At 54.3% G+C, this 18,819-nt stretch overlaps 3 protein-coding genes and 3 pseudogenes across 3 annotated transcripts, besides 4 other annotated features; all 6 read left to right on the top strand.

Moving 5' to 3' along the window:
• Positions 1 to 18,819: part of a sequence feature (areas not merged during assembly with more than two copies in the genome that could not be assigned to a particular haplotype) that runs on past both edges of the window.
• Tc00.1047053510465.100 (trans-sialidase, putative) lies at positions 348 to 3,059 on the top strand (the record flags this gene model as incomplete). The annotated part of the gene is made up of 1 exon (XM_813260.1): positions 348 to 3,059. One exon carries the CDS (start codon positions 348 to 350, stop codon positions 3,057 to 3,059), a length of 2,712 nt encoding a protein of 903 aa, XP_818353.1.
• Positions 4,049 to 4,071: a sequence feature (AT_rich).
• On the top strand, positions 5,148 to 5,909 carry Tc00.1047053510465.90 (uncharacterized protein; the record flags this gene model as incomplete). The annotated part of the gene is made up of 1 exon (XM_813259.1): positions 5,148 to 5,909. The coding sequence occupies one exon, from the start codon at positions 5,148 to 5,150 to the stop codon at positions 5,907 to 5,909; it is 762 nt and encodes a 253-aa protein (XP_818352.1).
• Tc00.1047053510465.74 (mucin-associated surface protein (MASP), putative) lies at positions 7,610 to 8,584 on the top strand (the record flags this gene model as incomplete). The annotated part of the gene is made up of 1 exon (XM_813263.1): positions 7,610 to 8,584. One exon carries the CDS (start codon positions 7,610 to 7,612, stop codon positions 8,582 to 8,584), a length of 975 nt encoding a protein of 324 aa, XP_818356.1.
• Positions 8,091 to 8,164: a microsatellite.
• Positions 8,327 to 8,349: a microsatellite.
• Positions 9,967 to 13,200, top strand: Tc00.1047053510465.60 (annotated as a pseudogene).
• Positions 14,696 to 16,132, top strand: Tc00.1047053510465.40 (annotated as a pseudogene).
• Positions 16,659 to 17,570, top strand: Tc00.1047053510465.32 (annotated as a pseudogene).

Here is an 18,819-nt window from a genome sequence, read left to right as displayed (position 1 = left end):
CGTTGCTCAGTGCATGCTGATGTGTGACGAATAATTACGCACCCGCCGTGGCTCCTGGTGGTGGCATTCGTTGTGTGTTCCCGGCGCACTGTTTTTCCGTCTTGTTCCGTGTGTCTGTGTGGGTGAGTTGTTGTTGTTGGAAGTGACTGCGGCGGGGATGATGGTGCCACTCACTGTGGATGGGTGGCTGTGCTCACTGTTTCACCTTTTCTATCCATATTTTTTCTCTCTATTTCTCTACCAATCACTCTCTTACGAAGAAGGAAAACAAGCGCTAATCGATACTGTGAAGTTCGAAGGCACTGAAGGACCAACAACACGCACACACACCGCACACACATATTTATATGCTCTCACGTGTTGCTGCAGTGAAGGCACCCCGCACACACAACCGTCACCGCGTGACCGGATCCAGCGGAAGAAGGAGGGAAGGAAGAGAGAGTGAGCCGCAGGGGCACAACATGTCGCGGCACCTTTTTTACTCCGCGATGCTGCTTCTCCTCGTCGTGATGATGTGCTGCGGCAGTGGGGCAGCTCCTTCTTCGGAATCTTCAAAGAGTAAAAGGTTTGTTTGGAGAGATAAGAAGGATGAAGAAACGGTGGTTTCGCTCCGTGTTCCCAGTCTTGTTGAGATGGATGGTGACGTGTTTGCCGTTGCCGAGGCGGAGGACACGAAGAAGGAAGAAGGCAGTTTTACTGGGATTGCCTCGGAGCTTCTGGCGTTGACTGGTGAACAAGCAAGCATGGAGTTGGATAAAGCTAAACTGAATACACAATTACTGGAGAAATGTTCTTCCGATAAAGGCAAGTGTGCCGCTCAAATCGCTGCTCATTCTGGCACCGAAAGCGAGAAGAGAGTGGATGTGGCCCGACCAACAACAGTCGTGAAGGGAAGTGAGATTTACATGCTTGCTGGAATCTACAACCTTGATGAAGCCACTGGTACTTCGGCTTATTGGGGACTTTTGCTGTCGAGAGGGAACGTCAGTGTTGATAAGGAGAGTAAAAAACGAATTTATTGGAATGATGTTGACGCTCTCCAGAGCATTTCTAACGTGCAACAACAAGAATCTTTGACAGATTTGATTGGCGGAGGTGGATCGGGCGTTAAGATGAGGGACGGTACGCTTGTGTTCCCAGTGGAGGGCATTAAGTCCAATGGCGCAGCTGGAGGAACAAACACCGTTTCGCTGGTCATATACTCCTTGGGCAATGAGGGTTGGAAGCTGTCGAAGGATGTTTCTGCCGGTGGCTGCAGTGATCCCTCCGTCGTGGAGTGGGAGAAGGACAAACTCATGATGATGACTGCGTGTGATGATGGCCGCCGCAGGGTGTACGAGTCCGTTGACAAGGGGGAGTCGTGGACGGAGGCGCTCGGGACACTCTCGCGCGTGTGGGGCAACAAACAAACGGGACCTGAGAAGGGCGTTGGGAGCGGTTTCATCACAGCGACGATTGAGGACAGGGATGTGATGCTCGTCACTCTGCCAGTGTATGCCAAGAACGGAGAAGGAAAAGGTCATGAAAAGAATGAAAACGGTAAACTCCATCTCTGGCTGACGGACAACACGCACATTGTTGATATTGGGCCGGTATCCGGGAAGGACGAAGGGATTACCGCCAGCTCCCTGTTGTACAAAATTGCTGGAAGTGGAAATAAGAAGGAGGAGTTGATTGCACTTTACGAGAAGAAGAGCGATGATAAAGATATAGCGTCACTAGGTATGGTCTCTGTGCTTCTGACTGAGCAGCTGAAGCGGGTGAAGGAGGTGCTGGCGACGTGGAAGAAAGTGGACGGCATTGTCTCCAAGCTGTGCACCAATTCAATCGCTCAGGAGGTTACCTCACCTGACACTGCCTGCCGCATTGCCATGCCGACGAAAGGACTGGTTGGCTTTTTGTCCGGCGACTTCTCTAATAAGACATGGAGGGACGAGTACCTCGGGGTGAACGCCACAGTAAAGGAGAATGATGGCGGTGCAGCAGCGGCCACAGGGACTTCGGATAAGGGCGTGAAGTTCACGGGAGCGTGGGCGGAGTGGCCCGTTGGCAAGCAGGGGGAGAATCAGCTGTACCACTTTGCGAACTACAACTTCACTCTTGTGGCGACGGTGTCCATCGACGGTGAGCCAAAGGAAGATAATCCTATTCCTTTGATGGGTGTGATGATGAATGGTGATGGAAAAACCAAACTTATGGAGTTGTCATACGACAGCGGAAAGAATTGGCAGTTGCTGTGTGGTGGCAATACAACTAAGGAGAACAGCAACACTTGGGAGAAAGAGAAAACTCAACACGTGGTGCTTTTGATACGGAACGGCAGCCACTTCTCCGCGTACGCCGATGGTAAGCAAGTGGGTGAGGATGTGCCACGTGAATTGGAAAATACACATTCGAAAGGGATCTCCCACTTCTACATTGGAGGGGATGGAGGCAGCACAGACAACAAAGAAGGCGTGTCTGTGACGGTGACGAACGTCCTGCTGTACAACCGCCCGTTGAGCTCTGAAGAGATTGGCGCCATCGACCCGAATAAAGACTCCACTCCATCTTTGGAAAAGGAGGCGGCGAAACCTTCAACAGTTTCTTCTGCTTCCATTATGCCTCCCGCTCCTCCGGTGACCCCGAATGCTCAGAAAGCCGGAAATCCGTCTACTGCCGGAACACAGCTGACAGAACAGGGACAGTCGATGGGGAGCAGTGGTGCGGGCAGTGACGGTGCATCCGCATCAGCGGTGTCCACTGTCAGTACTCCCTCAGCAGAAGAGGAGTCCGTGGTGCAGGTGACGTCAGGAACATCTCCCGACGGAACTCAAACTGTGGGTGGCGGTTCTACTGCTGATGGCGAGCCAACGATGGAGACAAGAGAAGGAGGAACGAATGGGCAGGAGGAAGAGGTTAATACACAGGACAGGGAGGTGAATGCCACGGCACTCGGCAGCAACCTCGGAAATGTGCCCCAGGGGAATAACAGCGATGCTGGCGCTGTGCGTGAGAGCGGAATGGTGCCATCGCTGCTTCTTCTGCTGTTGGGACTGTGGGGACTTGCGGCTCTGTGAGGAGTGACTGGCTGCCGCGTGGAACACTTGCACCCCCCGCTGCACCGACACACACACCTGTTAATGAATTTATTTTCACAAATAACTTTTATTTACTTCTCTCCCTGTTTGCTTTGCTGTGCGTTTTTAAGTTTTTTTGTGTTGCGCGACTCTATGTGTGTGTCTTTTTTCAAAATTCTTTTTTTTTATTATCTCTTACTTCCCCATTCCTCCTTTTTTGCTTTTGGGGCAGTCAATATGGACGTTTTTCTTTTCTACTCTTCCCTCTTTTAATTGTTTTTTGCTGCACTCTTCCTGCGAGGAGTGCCGTGTGTTTGCCGCCCAACTGCTCCACTCGCACACCCACCGACACGCTCATGACGACGGCCCTGTGCGACTCGCCTGCTGCACGCATGAGGAGGGGCCGCGACGAACGGCGCGCTGAGGGAGCCGTGACGTGTGGGCGTGCGACGAGGGCCTGTGGGGCGGAGCACACATTTCTTTCCCTCCTGTTTTGTTTTCTTGCGGCCAGGGCTGGCAGACACCCGCAGCGCCACACACACACAGCCACACCCTGCCGCCGTGTTTCTCTTTAAAGTAATGTTTTTGCTTTGCGTGTGCATTTCTCGCGCCGGCAGTCCCTTCGGTGTCGGCCTCGTGAGCATTTCTTTTCCCCTCTGATGATTTTTTCTTTTGCTGCGCTCACTCTCCCGATGGAGTGACGCGACTCCCGTCGTGTCTGCGTGCTTCTCTCAGTCCCCACGCACACGAGTGACTGTGCTCTGCGGGCCGCACTCGCACGCCGATGAGAGGGCTGAGGGGAGCAGCAACACGCAGATGACCCCATGAAATATAAACGATGCGCGGACACGCAGAGGGTCGGACGGTTGAAAGACATTTAAATATCTTTTAATTTTCTTTTGCGGGCAAAATAAATGCGGACAGTTTGGTGTGGCCACACGGCAGCCGGCTGCTTTTTAAATTTGTGTGGAACAGTAATGGACGGTTTCTTTTTTTTATTTATAATTATTTTGTGTGATGGGGTTTACATAAGACGAATGGGAATGTTGTTTTAAATCTTTTGTGAATTGCCATTGCTTGGGCTGCAGTGCAGTCATGAGTTTGAGCGGTCTTCTTCTTGTTGTTTCCGCCACGCATCTCCGCTGTACATTTTTGTGCGTCCCTCCACATACTCTGGTCGCTGTTTTTTTGTTTTGTTTTGTGTTGCTGCAGGCACACAACCACACAACCACAAGATGCACATTGCGGTGGATTTGAATGCTCCTTTTGCGGTGCATGCTGGCAGTTGCGTGTGGCGGTTGTTGTCTTCTTCCGTGGGCATGAGAAGGGAGGGGGAGGGAGTGCGCAGCCCGAGTCTCCTTTTCCTGCGGGTGTGATGCACCGCGTGCGACTGCGTTGAGTTGGGCTCCGTTTCTCGTTGAGGGCGGGATGGCTGGAAATTTTGGTGCCGCGTGATGGATGGATGAGGGTTTCTTTGCTGTGCGTTGTGGGTGCTCGCTCCGGGTGCGTTGTGAGGTGGCCGCGGCGTTTTTGCTGTTTCCCTTTGGCTGTGGAGATGAGCTGTGGGGAGATGGTGGTGGATGTCTTCTCCTCCTGCATGGTGGGTGGATGCTGGCGTTGTGTGCCTTCCTTGCGTGGATGCCGTCTCGTGGTGTGTGAACTGTGCGGCTGGGCCTGCTGCCCCCTCCTCATGTTGTCTGCTCTCCCGCTGTATCCGCTGTGCTCCGTCCCTCTCTCTCTTGTTGCATTCCTTTCCTTCTGCCTCACCGATCAGCTCACTGACTCCAGCGACTCCACTACGCGTGACGATGACTGCGATGGTGACGATGGTGACGGTGCGGCGCCATGTTGGTCCTTGCGCTCTTGTGCTGCTGCTTCTCGTCCGTGTGTGTGGCGGCGGCTGGGAGTGCTGGAGATGTATCTGGTGATGCGGATGCGGTGGTTGTGCCGGTGGATGTGTCGTGTGCTCCGAGTGACGGCAGCCTGAGCTATCGCGTGTGTGTGTGTGTGTGGGCGTGGACGAAGTGTTCTGCTGCCATTGCTGAGGCTCAGTAGGAGAATTACACTTTCAGTGGCTTTGGTGTGCGCATGCGTAGCAGGAATGGTGAGCTGGGTGCTGTGTGCCATGTGGCCCATGCGGTGCACACATGTAGCAACTGTGCTGCCAGCTGTGCAGCGGAAGAGGAAGGGGCCACCGTTGCCTCCACGATGAATGTGACGACACATAAATACGCCGGCCCTTATGAATTGTGGTGGCGTCAATTTCCTCCCGATGGAACCATCCATCCGCCTGCACGGAGCGGCGATGCTGACCGGACGGGCATCTGTCAGTTGCCGCCACCCCGTGAAGGGAAGGATGACACAAAATCTGGTGGGACAACTGCGCCGCAAGTCAATGCTGAGCCGTCACGTCAACACGAGGATCGGCGACGGTCTGCGGCGGCTGACGGACCCAACACCGTCGATCGGAGTCCCGCATCCAACACGGCGACCAACACGTCCGAGACGAGGCCTGAGTTTGCCAGCAATCCGAGCGAAGTGATGGTCCCGAATGCATCCACGAAGAGGCCTTCCTTCGCCAACGGTCCGAGAGTAGTAGTGGCGTCGAATGCATCCGGGATCGTGTCTGTCACTTATGGCGGCAGGGAACACGTTGCTGCGGATAACACGGACGAGGTGAGTGAGCGCAGCGCCACTGGACACAAATCTCTCGTTTTAGAAAGTGGCGTTGCAGGCAGTGGATTTGTTGCTGAGGGTGATGCGGGCGGATTGACTCAACGCAATGCCTCTGGACACGAGAGCAAACCCTATTACGAGAATTCACCGCGCAGTATTCCGGAAGCGGTGTGAGTCTACACGACTGCTTTTCCCCGCTCAACGACGCGAAATTGACACTGCGAGAGTTAACTGTTGGCAGCACTGTGCGTGTGTGCGTGTATTGGGTGTTGCTGCTTCTTCTGGGATTGTGTGGAGTTGTGGCGGTATTGTGAGCCGAAGAGTGTGGCATTGCGACTCCTCGCGGAGAGCATGTGCCGCGTTCCCTGCGTGTTTTCTTTTATTATTTACATTTCACTGTTGGCTTTGTTGCCTTCCTGGAATGATAAGCATCCTTGCTGTTCCTTTATTTAATGGTCGGTTGCTGCACACTGTCATGGGTGACGTGCTTCTCCTCTTGTTTTTTGTTGCCCACACGCGGTGCCGGCCTCATTGCTGTGCGTCCCACGGACTGCACGAAAGGAGGATTGGAGGAACAGGCCGGATGCCGCAATGAAATGTGAGGAGAGTGTTGTGTAGGCTGGTGGAAGAGTACGATCTTTTTTTTTTCTTACTTTCCGTTTCTTGTGCGGGAAAAATGTATGCACCCGGTCGTTTTTATTGCGTTGCGTGGCGCATGAAATAAAATTACGACCTAATCTATTTTCCTAATTGTTTCTTTTGAGGGTCATGCCGGACTCTCACTTTTTCCTTTTATTTGGTAACTCACTGCAGCGTGCTTCCATTGTTACCGTATCCACTGTCACTGTGTGTCTACTTGTCCCGTTGACTGTACCTCTGCTGTCTGCGCTGTTGAAATGCCCCCACTTCCTCTTTTCTGCCAGTGGCACCGATGGTCCGCGACGGCGATTGTTTCTGTTCCCCGTTACGACGGTACGAGGGTGACTGGGCGGCGGCCTGCTGAGTGCACATGGAGGGAGCGGACTGTGTGCGCCGTGCCTCACTGCGAGTGTGGGACGCAACGCCAATCCACGGTGTGGAGAGAAGTAAAGGACTGCGGCGTGGATTTGGTGACGCCCCGTCCCTTTTTCCCTGCTTTTGTGTGTGTGCTGGGCGCATAGCTGTTACTTGCGGTGCGACGTGAACGGCGTTGCTGCATATGCTTTATGCATGTGCTGTGCAGCGGGCTTCTCTTCCACATGACACCGCCCTTGTGTGCGGGACAGTGAAGGGAGTGGAGATTTGTGAGGGAGTGAGGGTGGCCGTTGTTTCCGTACATTTGGATCTTCAGACACGTGGCACCACTCGGTCGCCTCTCGCAGTTCCCAGGCCGTGGATTGAGAGGGTGTGAGGGTCTGCTCCAAGCAGAAGGACGACAACGAGATGCAGTGCATGACGGCCAACCTGACTGGTGTGTGGTTGCAGCGCATGGAGCACGTGCGCCAGTACGCGTTGGGCGTTGCGCTCATGATTGGGGAGGAGGGGCGGCACGACGTTGCGGCGCAGCGGGAGCGCATGACGGACTGCCCGTGCTGTGAGGGGCGCGTGTTGGAGTGAGCGTGGCGTGCCTGTGAGGGACTGAGGAGAGAGGGAATAACAGTAATGGTGACTGTGGGAGTGTGAGGAACGGTGCACGGGCGAGGAGCGCTCCTCTTTTGTTTTTTGATTTGATTGTTGTTGAACCGCGCCCGCCTAATTGTTGTCTGGTGGTGTGTGTGACTCTCATTGCTGGATGGGACGGTGCGTGGTTGAATGACTCGTCTCTCCTTTTGCTTTCACTCTGCGTTGACGGGGAGTTAGTTTGTGCTGAAGGCTGCAGGCAAGTGACAGGAGTGATGGCGATGATGATGACTGGCCGTGTGCTGCTGGTGTGTGCCCTCTGCGTGCTGTGGTGCGTTGCCGGCGGTGTTTATGCGAGGGACGTTGACACCAACGCACTGGGTGGCTGCATGGCGTCGGGAGTGTTGGGTGAGAATGGATCCCACATGCCTGACGGATGTAATAAAACTGCGATTACGGTGCCCTTGCGGTCAATGCTGCCCATTGCTGCCGTTGAAGCTTCGGCTGGAGAAGGTGGTTCTGCTGGTGGTAGACAGAACAGTTCGAATTCAAGGGAGACTTCCGACGCTGGTGCTAATGGTTCCGCTGGTGGTTCTCCTGGTGGTGGTCCTGCTGGTGGACCTGGTGGTTCTGGCTCTCCTGCTGGAGGTTCTGGTGCCGAGGCCCCTGCTTCTGCTGCCGGTGGAAGCGGTGGAGGCGATGGTTCTGGAGGAAGCGGTGGAACTCCTACTGGAGGTCGTGGCACCGGTGGCATTCCTTCTGGTCCTGCTTCCGGTGCTCCTCCTCCTGCTCCTCCTCTCGCTCCTGCTGCTGTTGTTGCTACTCCAGCTAGCGGCAGTGGTGGTACAGCGGGGTCCTCGGGCACTAATTCATCTAACACAACAGGGGACTCTTCAACAGGAGATCAGACGCCTGCTGCAGCAGCGGCTAACGACACCTCGCCACCCGAAGGACCGGCAGCGACGACATCCGACACTGGACTCAAAGGACAGGAAAAAGAAGAAGAAGAAGAAGATCATGAAAAGCAGCAGCAAAGTGATGAAACACAAGTCCAACAACATCAACCGCATGGATATTCCACGGACGATGGCGAAGAATCCGCGAAAGATAAAAACGCCCTTCGTACAAATGCCACCGCAAATACAGGCGACAGTGACGGCAGCACCGCGGTCTCCCACACCACCTCCCCTCTTTTGCTTCTTCTTCTTGTTGTTGCGTGTGTGGCTGCTACTGCGGTGGTGGCCGCGTGAGAGTGAGGGAGAGAGAGCCGTGCAGCGCCCGCACACACACTCGTCCTTCTCTCTCTCTGTGTGTGTCCCCTTGCATGGACTCTCGCCCTCACCTCACCCCACGAGGCACACACATAATGTGCCCATTGTATATATGCATGCACACCCATGCAGGCCCGTTGGTGCCCTCTTTTGCATCACACGCACCGCTGCCGTCCTGCCTGGCTGCATGGGCGGAGCACCGTAACTGTTTCTGTTTTGTTTTTATTGCATTGAGTGGGCGACCTCTCTCTCTCTCCCTGTGTGTGTGTGTGTTGCTTTACGGGAGTAATGAGAGTGTGTGTGCGCTGGTCGTCCCACGCTTTTTCCTTCTTGTTTTGTTTTACTTGTAAATTTAATTTTTTTTCCTGCTTGGTTTAAATTTTTTGCTAGTCTTTTTTTGTTATTAATTTGTCCGTTTTTTTTTTATTACTGACCCCCCCATCTTTCTTTTTGCTTTTGGGGCAGTCAATATGGACGTTTTTCTTTTCTACTCTTCCCTCTTTTAATTGTTTGTTGCTGCGCTCTTCCTGCGAGGAGTGCCGTGTGTTTCCGCCCAACTGCTCCACTCGCACACCCACCGACACGCTCATGACGACGGCCCTGTGCGCCTCGCCTGCTGCACGCATGAGGAGGGGCCGCGACGAACGGCGCGCTGAGGGAGCCGTGACGTGTGGGCGTGCGACGAGGGCCTGTGGGGCGGAGCACACATTTCTTCCCTCTTGTTTTGTTTTGTTTGCGGCCAGGGCTGGCAGACACCCGCAGCGCCACACACACAGCCACACCCTGCCGCCGTGTTTTTCTTTTCGTTTTTCTTTTCTTTTCTCTGGTTGGGCGTGTGCTGCCACCGTGCGTGATTGTTGGGGTTGGGCCGTGCCGCATGTATCGCTGCCATCCAGCTGTGCCTCTTGCTGTGTTGATGTGCCTCCCTGTGCTTCTCTTTGCAGCTTCTCCAGCACACACGCAAATGAGTATTTCCACAGTGCTCTGCAGGAATGTTTTTGGTAACGAGGGACGTTGGCTGACGTTCCGTGCTGAAATGATGACGCGGCTGCACGATGCCCGCCATGAAGGTGTTGCCTGCTCTTGGGGTCATTCTTTTATCACCTTTTTGTTTTTGCTCTGCTGGTTGCGGTCGTTGCCGTTTTTGTGCTGACGCGTGACGGACGGTGCCACGATGGCCTTTTCCGGCGACAACAGTCGCTGTGCTCTCGACACACATCCACACACTCTTCCCTGTCTCTCTGTGGGAGTGATTGCAGCAGGAGCGTGATCTACGGCAGCGGCAGCTGGTGCTGCGGAGAAGGTCGAGGCGCCGAAGGAGCAGAAGAGGCCGAACCTGCTGGACGAGATTACGATGGCGGATGAAAGCTTTTGACGGTCTTTTATCGGCTTTCTTCAGGAGTGCGGCGTGTCGCTGCCTGACGGGATGCCTGCACTCGGCACCCTTCGAGGCATTGTGTTGTTTCATTCAGGGTGATGTCACAATTATCATGGCAGCACCTTCCCTCACCGGCTCTGAGTGTGACAATACGAATGACGACAAAAATAACGATGAGGACTATGGTGACGACTTGCACCGAGGGGCGGATTATTTGCGTGTCTTGGTACACGAATCTCGGGAGGGTTTGAATGCCGTCCCCACAATTCCCGGCCTTGCGGAACCGTTGGCTTTCGCGCTGTCACCCGCCATAATTAGTGCCCCATGCGTTGAGGCTGATCCATTTGTCGTGGAGTTCACGCAGCAGCTCTCGAGTGGTTGTGCCGCTGATCCCGCGTTGGCCCTTTCGCATGTATCTCAGCGTTGCCTGGCGTGCGATTTGATGTCTGTGTTGTCCAGGCCGCCGCCTCCAGTTTTCTTTTTGTGCCCAATAAGAAACACTTTGCGTTGCGGTGGGTATTTGTTTGCGTAGCCGTCGACGCGCGTGACGATGCTCAACGTGTGTGTCTTTTGTTTGGCGGGCACGAGGGAGACTTCGGTGTGTGCCGACACCTCCGCGAAAGTCTTCGTTGACGGATCGAGGCGAAAATAAGGGAGTTCTGTCCGCTGCATCTCTCAAGGCAGCTGCGGGGCACTCCGGAAGCACAGAGTGGATGGATGGATGCCGCGCAGCTGGGGAGACCAGTTGTCTTCTCCGCCCTCCGTTGCCAGGGGAATCGAGAATCCACAGCGTCATTGCCAGCTGCATTTTACTGCTGGGAATCGACTGTCCTGAAGTTGTCCGTCTAATGTGAATAGCAGCGTCAGTGCAGGAAGACGCTTTCACGCATTGCGAGTAGCTGCTCCAGCCTCGAGCTCATCAATATTCACGGCAGGGAGCAATGCATTGTGGTGGCCGGTGACGTTCAGGCGAGTGTGTTTCACTTCACCCGCCTCGTATTTGTGAGGGACACTGCGCATCGACCCTCCCCAACAGTCTTACCACCTTCACTTCCCCCGCCGACCGCTGCCCTCTGCTGACGGTACAGTTGCTTGGCTCCGCCAATAATGCGCTTGTGAAAAAAGTCCTCTCCGCTCGCTGCAGGATTATTGTTTTTGTTTTTGGCGGTGCAATAACTCCAGTGGCACCGCAACTGTGTGCAACACAAACTAATCTTCGCAGTGGACCTTATTTTTCTGCATTATTGCTGTCGTGATCCTGTCATTGTGTACTTGGTGCAATTTTGTGGGGTTGAGCCAGTGCAGCCGTTGGATGTCCGGCTCGCTTTTGCTTTGGTCGCTTTGGGTCTCAGGGAGAACAAGTTCAAGTCGTTTCACGTTCAGAACGGTGGAGACACTGCCGTGAGCAACTTTTCGGAGTATTATGGGCTGGTGGAGGAAGTGAGAGGAGGCGAGGGAGGAACTGGTGGCAGCAGTCGGCGTGTCTCTTCTCCCAGGGGGATGGGGACGCGTGGAGCAGAAACAACATCACTCCCGCCAACAACAATTCGACGTTTTGTGAGGGTGATGGAGGGTACGACAGATATGCCTGTTGCTGCACTCTTCGTGTGACCGACGGATTGCGGCTGGTGGATGGCCGCCCTTCAACAAAAGTGCCGGAAGAACGGTGTACGTCAGGTGTATTCAAGACGAAAGGCCTCTGGCCGATTGACGGCGTTGTGAGCGATGCGGTGCTGCCGTGGTGTTTTTTGCTTTTTTGCCTTATAAAAGCGTTTTTATGTCTTCTCCCTTTTGCCAGTTCGTTTTTGCCGTGGAGGAGTTGATGGCATATGGTGCGGGTGTGGCGTCGACAGAGTCATCCACGCTTTGTCTTAGAAACATGACTTTGAGTCGTGTCAGTCACGCTGTGTTTTCCCTTTATTGCTGGGAGTCTTGTGGGTGTGCTTGAGCCCTTTTTCTCCAATTTGTTTGCTGAAACGATCAAATGCTCCGCCGCAGCACATCGCCGTTTTTCCATGGCGGTGAATTGAGCAGATGCCGGGGGAATTTCAGGCGGAGCAAACCGAAGTTTGCCTCACTTGCTGCTGACGCAGAGTCCGTTACTGAGGGAACACAATACGGAGGCGGACTGCCAGCGGAGCCTCGCGTGGTGGCGCGCATTTCTCTCATTGGCGGGGTGACAGCCGAGCCTTCCAATCAGCTGGACTCTGATATTCTGCTGCACCCGATGGTACACGGTATCGCCATGGCAGAGCAGCCGTCTGACTCTCTTGTTGACATCATGGCTTGGAGAGTGGGAGTTTCTCTCCCATTGTACCCAACAGAGCCGGCACTGGCGCGTTGCTGTTGTGTTGATGACGACGCTGTGACGGAGGGAATAGCGGTTGTGTATTCACGATGAAACCTACCGGAGACGTATTCATCGCGTGCGTTTCCCGCCTCAGCACGCGGTGGGTGGCGGTCCCTTGACGATTTTTGTGGACGGGCTGTTTAACCGCGGCCTTTAGTGAATGGAGTCTTTGTGTAAGATGATGCGTTCCGCGTGCAGCACAACCGATGCCCCCAGTACTCCTTGGAGGAGTGTAGGCGAATCCTGCAGGAATTGATGAGGGACGGCCTGCCTGTGGTGTGGCATGAGGCAAGTAACCGTCGTTTGGCGCACTCAAGCAGCATCCCCTATAATGCGCCTATCCGCTGTGACTTGCATGGACACATGCAGACCGTCCACATTCTCTTGGAATCGCGGCATGCACGTTGGGGCCTTGCCGAGTCTCCCCAATACCGTGAGTCTTTTTTTTTTGAATGTGCCATCGCCAGAGAGCGAGATAACCCTGGCCAAGTTGGTTTTACTTCTCCAGGGATGAGACAGTCAAATATTTGATTCCTGTGTGCGGTACGTTGCTCTACCCTGCCCTCTGCACTGTTGCCTCTCTGACGAAATTATTGACCCATCTTTTCCACCGAGAAAGAGAGTGTTGGCTCCGAATACCGTTTATCTGTGGACGCGACTCTGCAGTCGTACGTGCCATATCTTCCACGCGTATTTCTGAGGGTACGCGTCATTGATCTGGACGCCAACAACGCCATCGTATCCTCCTATGCGACACTCTTGCACCGTTGTTGTTGTCGTCACGGTAATTTTGTTTTTCCCAGACGGGAGTGCGATGCGTTTTGTTTCTCACTTGTACGCTGTGCTGACTCCCACTGTGGGCGCTGAGAGCGTGCAGCGGAACGATGGCAAGCTTGCAGAAACTGCCTCGCGTAAAAATTGGAGGGCCGTTTGTTGTGCAACTAAGGGGGAGATGATTGTGGTTCTCTCCTCCTTCTAGTTTATGTTGGCTGCTCTGTCGTTGTGTGTGTGTGTGTTTCTTGCGTGGATCCCGTTTTGCAGTGCGTGCAGTGTGCGAGTCGTGCCTGCCGCGGGAGGTCGCTTCATTGCCGCGCACGCAACGGCGACGCCGGGACGATGTGTGTGTGTGTATATTTTTGCTGCACCTCTTTGTATTTTTCTTTTGACTTTCTATTCTCCGCTCTGTGCGCAGATCTGCTCGCCGACTTCAGCCACTCTACTACTACTGCTGCTGCTCGCACGTGTACGCGAAGAAAGATGGCGATGGTTGTATGGTGCGTGTGGGAGCAAGGATTCTGGTGTGCACTGGCGCCTATTCGGCGAGAGCAGCTGGATTGCGTGTCGTGCTGATAAGAAACCAGAAAGTCGAGATCTAACGGAAGAGGAGGCTTTCAATGCGATAGTCGGCGATTTTGCGGCGAGGAGCTGCTCGGATTACGATGGCACGAATAATTCCGTAGGAACGGAGGAATGTTTGAGTCCTGACCTCACGACGCCCAACACCACCGATGTGTGCAGCGACGGGACAGCATCCATGGTCCTCGAGCACCCGACTCCGCCGCCAAGGAGCCGACAAACAGCAGTGCGTGCAGCAGCGCCGCACGGAGCACATCTCCCTTCAAAAAAGAGGATCTAAGCGAGCAGAGGAATCTTGTTCGAAAGTGACATGTCTTTGCCGACGGTGAGCAGCGGCAAAATTATCTTCTTGTGGGTGAAGAAACCACTGCTGCTTCTGCTTTTGGGTCTATGTGGAGTTGTGGCAGACTTCTGAGCCACGGAGTGAGGATTTGCGGCTTCTCACACAGAATATGTGCCGCGTTACCCGCGGTTGTTTTTTTTATGTTCCTTTTAAAGTTGTTTGTTTGGGATAATAATTATCCTTTGCTTATTTAATGGTCGGCTGCTGCACACTGTCATGGGTGACGTGCTTCTTCCTCTTGTTTTTTTTGTTGTTGCCCACACGCGGTGCCGGCCTGATTGCTGTGCGTCCCACGGACTGCACGAAAGGAGGAGCGGAGGAACAGGCCGGATGCCGCAATGAAATGTGAGGGATGTTGCGTGGCCTGGTGGAACAGTAATATTTTTTTCTCATGCAGGCACTGTATTCATGTATATATAGACACAGAGCTGTTTTGCTGCATGGCGTATGAAGTGCTAATTCTGCTGAGGTATGTTTTTTTCTTCTTTGGCGGAGGGACTCCTGTTGGGCACTCAACTCCTTTTTTTATTGTTTTGGTATTGATTTTTTACTTTTGATGTGCAGGTCGAAGTGCGTGCTTCTGCCGGACTGCTGTCGTTTGTTACGGTGCGCGTTGACGGGGAGTTATTTTGTGCTGAAGGCTGCACGCAAGTGACAGGAGTGATGGCGATGATGATGACCGGCCGTGTGCTGCTGGTGTGTGCCCTCTGCGTGCTGTGGTGCGTTGCCGGCGGTGTTTGTGCGAGGGACGTTGACACCAACGCACTGGGTGGCTGCATGGCGTCGGGAGTGTTGGGTGAGAACGGATCCCACATGCCTGACGGATGTAATGAAACTGCGATTACGGTGCCTTTGCGGTCAGTACTGCTCATTACTGCCATTGAAGCCTCGACTGGCGAAAGTGTTTCCGATTCAACCGATATTTATCCAGATTCACTTTTGGTACCACCATCACCACCGCCAGTAACCGGGTTACCGGAAGCACTCAATGCACCTAAAGCGCCACAAGACCCACCGGAATCTGATGTTGGTCAAACTGGTGTTGGTAATCGTTTGTCTCTGGTCCCTAATGACGACAGTTCTGGTGCTGGAGGCGGTTTTGAAGAAAATGGAAATTCTAACAAAAGTGGAGTTTCTGCCTCGGAGTTTTCTACTGTTGTTGGTGCTTCTCGATCTTCCATTCCCCCTGAAGTTGGTGGTTCAGAGAATAAAAGCGGTGCACCCCCTAACTTAAAATTGGAATCTCCAGAAACAAATGAGCCGCGGGAAAGAATCCTTGTAGAGACCAACAAAGATACACAAAAGGTTTCAAAACTCGAAGAAAATCCAGAGTCCTCTCGTAAAAAAGAAAAAGCGAACATTCGGGGTACGAGTGAGGAAGCAGGTAAAAACGAGGCAGGACGGAGTGGCGTGGAGGCACACGGCCCTTCCAGCGTGTTGTCTGCCGACGGCCAACTGCAGCATCAAGGTACAACAGTAACAATGACACAACCACCACCACCGTCACCAGAACAGCAAACATCGGCAGTATCGCCATCACCAGGAGTAGATACACCCGCAGCGCGATCACGAGAAGCGGGAGATCCAGAAGAATGAAGAGGAATACCGCCGGCACGAACAGCTTCACACAATTCAACAGATGAAAAGCACAAAGCGCCACCTTTACGAAGCGAAAAAGAGTCCGCAGCACCGCAACCGCCTTCAGCGGATGGCGTGCTTGAGCAAAACAGTGAAGACACAACAACAAAAGAGGCGATAAAGATGGATGCACATACCGATGGCCCAGCGGCAACATCAGAGCAATCCACCTCCGCAAGTGAAAGTGGTGTCGTCAAGAGAAATGAGAGTGAGGATGGTGACAATGCTCAACGGCCTGAACCCAAAGGACAACACAATGACCCTGATGCCGTAAATACCAAGGCTGCTCCCACGGCCAGTGAGGCTGCATCATATACAGCGAAAACGGTCCCCGCCCGAAAAAATGATACTGTGACGTATGGCGACATTGACGGCGGCACCGCGGTCTCCCACGCCACCTCCCCTCTTTTGCCTCTTCTTCTTTTTGCGTGTGCGGCTGCTGCTGCGGTGGTGGCCGCGTGAGAGTGAGGGAGAGAGAGCCGTGCACCGCCCGCACACACACTTGTCCTTCTCTCTCTCTGTGTGTGTGTCCCCTTGCATGGACTCTCGCCCTCACCTCACCCCACGAGGCACACACAATAATGTGCCCATTGTATATATGCATGCACACCCATGCAGGCCCGCTGGTGCTCTCTTTTGCACGACACGCACCGCTGCCGTCCTGCCTGGCTGCATGGGCGGAGCACCGTAACTGTTTCTGTTTTTATTGCTTTGAGTGGGCGACCTCTCTCTCTCTCTCTCTGTGTGTGTGTGTTTTGCTTTACGGGAGTAATGAGAGTGTGTGCGCTGGTCGTCCCACGCTTTGTTTTTTCATTGTTTTACTTTTGTTGTGGTTGAGTGCACCCATTCCACACTTTTTCGATTGGCAGTTTGCTTTGACGTTGGAGACTTGAATCTTTTTTTTTTGTTTCATGTTGTTTCTATTCTTCTGAGAGTGTCAGCCTCTTTAAATCTTTTCAAGCCAATTGGCTTTTCTTTGAAATACGCCATGCTTCAATTGATCGACGTCACCCCACGGCCTCTAGCGCTGTTTCTTCTCTTTGCGATGATATCTGCGATGCGATTTTCAGCGGTTGCTTTTTTGTACCCCTGAAGTATTCCTGATTCCTTGACGATGTGGTCTCCTCCGACGGCGAGGTTTATCTTGTTTACGCTGGGGAGAATGCATCTCAGGGCGCAGGATGCGTTGCAGGTGTGGAACTTCGTCTGGAAAGACCGGTGGGTACCCATAGGCATTAAGGCGTTAACGACGGACCCGTGTGACAGCAGGAGTCACTGCGTCTTCTTTTGGCGTTGCACAGCAAATTCTTTGGACGGCGCGTTTGGCTCTAAGAACGGTGCTTTGACCTTTGCGCACGGGAACCTCCTTGCTGAGGAGACTGTCCCTGCTGCTTTCAAACTGCACGCGGATCGTCTGCTCGTGCAGGCACTGGAGGGTCCGCTGACTGCGTCCCATTTGCCACGGGAAGCGTTTGCAGTCGGTTCACGGTGCCTGCTGAGCATCCTTCCACTGGTGTTCCCAATTCTGACACGGCGCAGTGCGTGGCTGCTGCGCTTGTTGGTGTGTGGGCACTGCGGTGCGCCACGCTGGAGGATGGCCGTCCACTCGCTGGCGCCATGCAATTTGCCCGTCAGTTTTATTTCACGGACGCATCGCCGCGCACCTGTTGGCCCATGCTCTCGGGTTTAACTGCCTGCACACGGCAAGCCGCAGCATGGTGAGGAATGCTATTGGTGTGCGTGGCAGAGCGCTGTTGGTGGTGGTGCACTCAGCGAATGCCGCGATGGCTGCGAGGTAGCACCACGACTGCGACGACATTGATGGCATGGAGCTGCAGGATGGCGATGGGGACGGGAGGACGCTGGAGTCGCACTGGTGGCGGTGCCACGCGAGGGATGAGTGGATGGCACCGATTGGTTGCGCTGGCTGCCGCAGAGGAAGTGCTCCGCACTGAACATGAGTGAATATTCCCACATGCTCTGAGCATTGGGCGTTCCTGTCAGATGCTGCGCGACGGGACGGTATTCCAATGGTTGGTGCTTGGGGAGCATCCATAAAGCTCAGCCAAACGCCCGATGGACAGTTGCCCCATCATTGGTCCCGCACTGGATGTGAGAAATGGTGCCGCTGTTATTTGGGAGGGGAGAACTTTTGTCTGCGATGCCTGGGGTTGAGCCCTCTTCGTGGTGTCTGGACACGCTTCCCACCAACACGACGGATGCGAGGGACCGGAGGATACACATCTCGGTGCTGCCATGCATGCGGCATTGAAGTGTCTCGGCATGCAGGTGCATCTGGAAGTGACTAAATAGGGTAACGTCCGTTGTGCCCATGCACGGACGGGGCGACGATTGCTTGGGCCACTCGGCCCTACGATGAGGGAAACGCCATTTGCCGTGACCACGCGGAGGTGTGCACGATATCCGCCACCAGCGGCAGCCTACTTCCAGTGGTTCCGTGGGACGGCGAGGAGAGAGGGCGTGTGGAGCAGGACGGTTTCACCGGCATCTACTGAACAAGCTTTGCTACGGGCATCCGTCCCCGATCCAGAGAGCATTGGGACCGGCCGTGGCACACCACCGAAGGATGTAGACACGGCTGCTCCCCAGAAGCATCCGTCGCCAGAGGAGGAGGTCGCCTCAGGTGCCACGACGGCAACGGAGTGCTCTTGCCCAGTGACACCGCGGGTGCGTCGCAGGAGGCGGAGAAGGAGAGCGATCTTCCGGACATCGACGATGTGGCCGCCGATGGTGTGACGTCTGTTGTGGGAGAACCGGCAGGAGATGAGGCCGCCAGCGACAGGGCCGGTGGCGGTGCCACAGACACGGGACCCAGGAGCCCTGATGCCGCTGATGCTGCGCAGGGTGCCGTGGACCCTTCGCCGAGGGAGGATGATGCGGCGGTGGTGCGCGGGGGTTGGGAGGCAGACCTGACAGACTTTCCGCCTCCGATCCACGGCAATAACAGTGCGGCTGCTGATTTTCTCCTTCCGCTGATTATTCTGCTTGCCGCTGCCGCCACGGTGCCAACACTCAGCAGTGGGTGCAAGAGAGAAAGGCCTATATCAACTGGCATGTCCCTATCAGTATATACATACACTCTGCTTGTCTGTATACTTTGTACCAAGGACATGCTGTATGCACTCTCC

This window comes from Trypanosoma cruzi, genomic scaffold, assembly GCF_000209065.1.
Source record: "Trypanosoma cruzi strain CL Brener 1047053516759 genomic scaffold, whole genome shotgun sequence".
NCBI classification, from domain to species: Eukaryota; Euglenozoa; class Kinetoplastea; order Trypanosomatida; family Trypanosomatidae; genus Trypanosoma; species Trypanosoma cruzi.
The sequence above is the reverse complement of the archived record's forward strand: the minus strand, read 5'-3'. Positions and strand labels throughout refer to the sequence as shown.